Source organism: Penaeus monodon, chromosome 15 (assembly GCF_015228065.2).
Source record: "Penaeus monodon isolate SGIC_2016 chromosome 15, NSTDA_Pmon_1, whole genome shotgun sequence".
NCBI lineage: Eukaryota > Metazoa > Arthropoda > Malacostraca > Decapoda > Penaeidae > Penaeus > Penaeus monodon.
This window is the reverse complement of record NC_051400.1, coordinates 5,088,510-5,090,793: the sequence shown is the minus strand read 5'-3', so window position 1 is coordinate 5,090,793 and position 2,284 is coordinate 5,088,510. Positions and strand designations below refer to the sequence as shown.

The 2,284-nt window shown below is 45.5% G+C and overlaps 1 protein-coding gene across 1 annotated transcript in view; it reads left to right on the top strand.

Moving 5' to 3' along the window:
- The window catches only part of LOC119581705 (angiotensin-converting enzyme-like), a gene marked incomplete in the record, with an annotated part of 37,897 nt that overhangs the window by 32,934 nt on the left and 2,679 nt on the right, over nucleotides 1-2,284 (top strand). Inside the window, 4 exon segments of the mRNA XM_037929830.1 lie at nucleotides 162-269; nucleotides 713-905; nucleotides 1,181-1,347; nucleotides 2,130-2,252. Coding sequence (XP_037785758.1) covers nucleotides 162-269; nucleotides 713-905; nucleotides 1,181-1,347; nucleotides 2,130-2,252 — 591 coding nt within the window.

Here is a 2,284-nt window from a genome sequence, read left to right as displayed (position 1 = left end):
GAGAAGGGAGAGACGACTGTTGTTTCGGATAATTCTTTACCAACTAATAAAGTAAAGTAAGAGCTTCATGAACTCATGCTGAGATTCTGTGTGCAATTACTTTCCTTTCTGCCAAACTATTGCACTGGAACGGAACGATTACCTGTTGACTTGCGTTGCAGAATCAAGCAATGTACCCAAACTACGATGGAAGACCTGATAACAGCGCATCACGAAATGGGTCATATCCAGTACGATCTCCAGTATCGCAACCAGCCCTTCATCTTCAGGTAAGGAAGATAAGATAAACACTCGATTGCGTCCAAAGCTATCATGAAGCTGAAAGAAATTCTTTCGTGGCTCCTGACGTTTTCTTGAAATGAAACTCAGCCACAATAAGATAGGAATATACAATCGGACATTTCAAACATTTCTGTTGAAACGTTATGGTGTGTTATTCATCTCTTGGTGCTCCCGTGTTCCATTTCATCTTTGTACTCACGTTACTAAGTTTTCTTTGTTCGTTTTTTTCGTAAATGTAATGGGAGATGCATATTATGAGTTCATGTTTCCTCCTATATTTACAGTAGGAGTTTATTATCTTTAGTTCACATCATGCCGTGTATATACGATTCCCACAGTCCCTTCCCCATAGTGTAATCACCCGATTCCTCCTGCATAAGAAAGTGCGCTTCCAAAGACCACCTTCACCTCTCGCAACCTCCGCCAACAGGGACGGTGCCAATCCCGCCTTCCACGAAGCGGTGGGCGACGTCCTAGCCCTCTCGGCCGCCACGCCCTCGCACCTTCAGGAGATCAACCTCCTCGCCAACGTCGACGAATCCTTCGAGAACGACATCAACTTCCTCTTCTCGATGGCGCTGGACAAGATCGCTTTCCTGCCGTTCGGTTATCTCGTGGACAAGGTGCGTCGGGGATGGAGAACGGAGAACGAATGAATAGATATAACTTGGGGACTTTCTGGCGTTTTAATCTACATAGAACCTAAATCATTTGCTACTCCCTATACTTAAAATTGATATAGTTAGTCCATATTTTTTCATATTCTAAGTTTCGTGATAATATATACTAAAAACATGATAATGCAGACGTCCAGTGCAGTCTTCAACGCAAATCTTCCACTGCACGTTACTTCATGATGCCAAGTGAAATTAATCTCCCTACTTCTCTTCCTCGTTAGTGGCGTTGGGAAGTGTTCAGCGAAGAAATCAGTGAGTCAGAGTACAACAGCCGCTGGTGGGATCTTAGGGTGAACTACCAGGGTGTATCAGCGCCCTTGCTGAGGGATGAGGATGACTTCGACCCCGGCGCCAAGTTCCACATCCCGGCTAATGTGCCTTACGTGAGGTAGGAGATCGCGGTGGGAGAGTTCTCATAATAGGGTGTCTGGGTGATGCCTCCTTGGTTCTGTGTGGTATTGGCTTGGTTCTGTGTGGTGTCTGCTTGGTTCTGTGTGGTGTTTGCTTGGTTCTGTGTGGTATTTGCTTGGTTCTGTGTAGTGTCTGCTTGGTTCTGTGTGGTGTCCGATTCTCTGTGATGTCTGCTTGGTTCTGTGTGGTTTTTGCTTGGTTCTGTGTTGTGTCCGATTCTCTGTGGTGTCTGCTTGGTTCTGTGTTGTGTCCGATTCTCTGTGGTGTCTGCTCGGTTCTGTGTGGTTTGTGCTTGATTCTGTGTTGTGTCCGATTCTCTGTGGTGTCTGCTTGGTTCTGTGTGGTTTGTGCTTGGTTCTGTGTTGTGTCCGATTCTCTGTGATGTCTGCTCGGTTCTGTGTTGTGCCCGATTGGTTCTGCGTTTTGTCTTCGTGGTTCTGCGTGGCCTTTTCTCAGTTCTCTGTGGCATCTTCTTGGCTCCTTGTGCCTTTCTTTGGTTATTTTCCCTCTTGTCTTCATGGCAGACTTCTTGACGATTAAGTTTTTTTTTTTCCACGAAGAGCTGCGTTGTGTATCCATTATACCCAGACAGCGTTCTTGTTATTGATAAAACTGTTTCTTTCCTCACCGTGTTCCCACTACCGATTAACAAACAACCCCTGCAGTTACTAAATACATTATTTTTGTATTAATCTTAGAAAATTTACAGAAAAAAAGGAGATATCATATTGAAATAACACGATTCTTCCTTGATCCCAGGTATTTCGTGAGCTTCATTGTGCAGTTCCAGTTCCACGCTGAGCTCTGCAAGGCCGCAGGACACACGGGCCCGCTCCACCGTTGCAACATCTACCGCTCTGCCGAAGCTGGGAGGCTCTTGAGGTCAGTCTGCTTCGTTGATTGAATCATTGCAC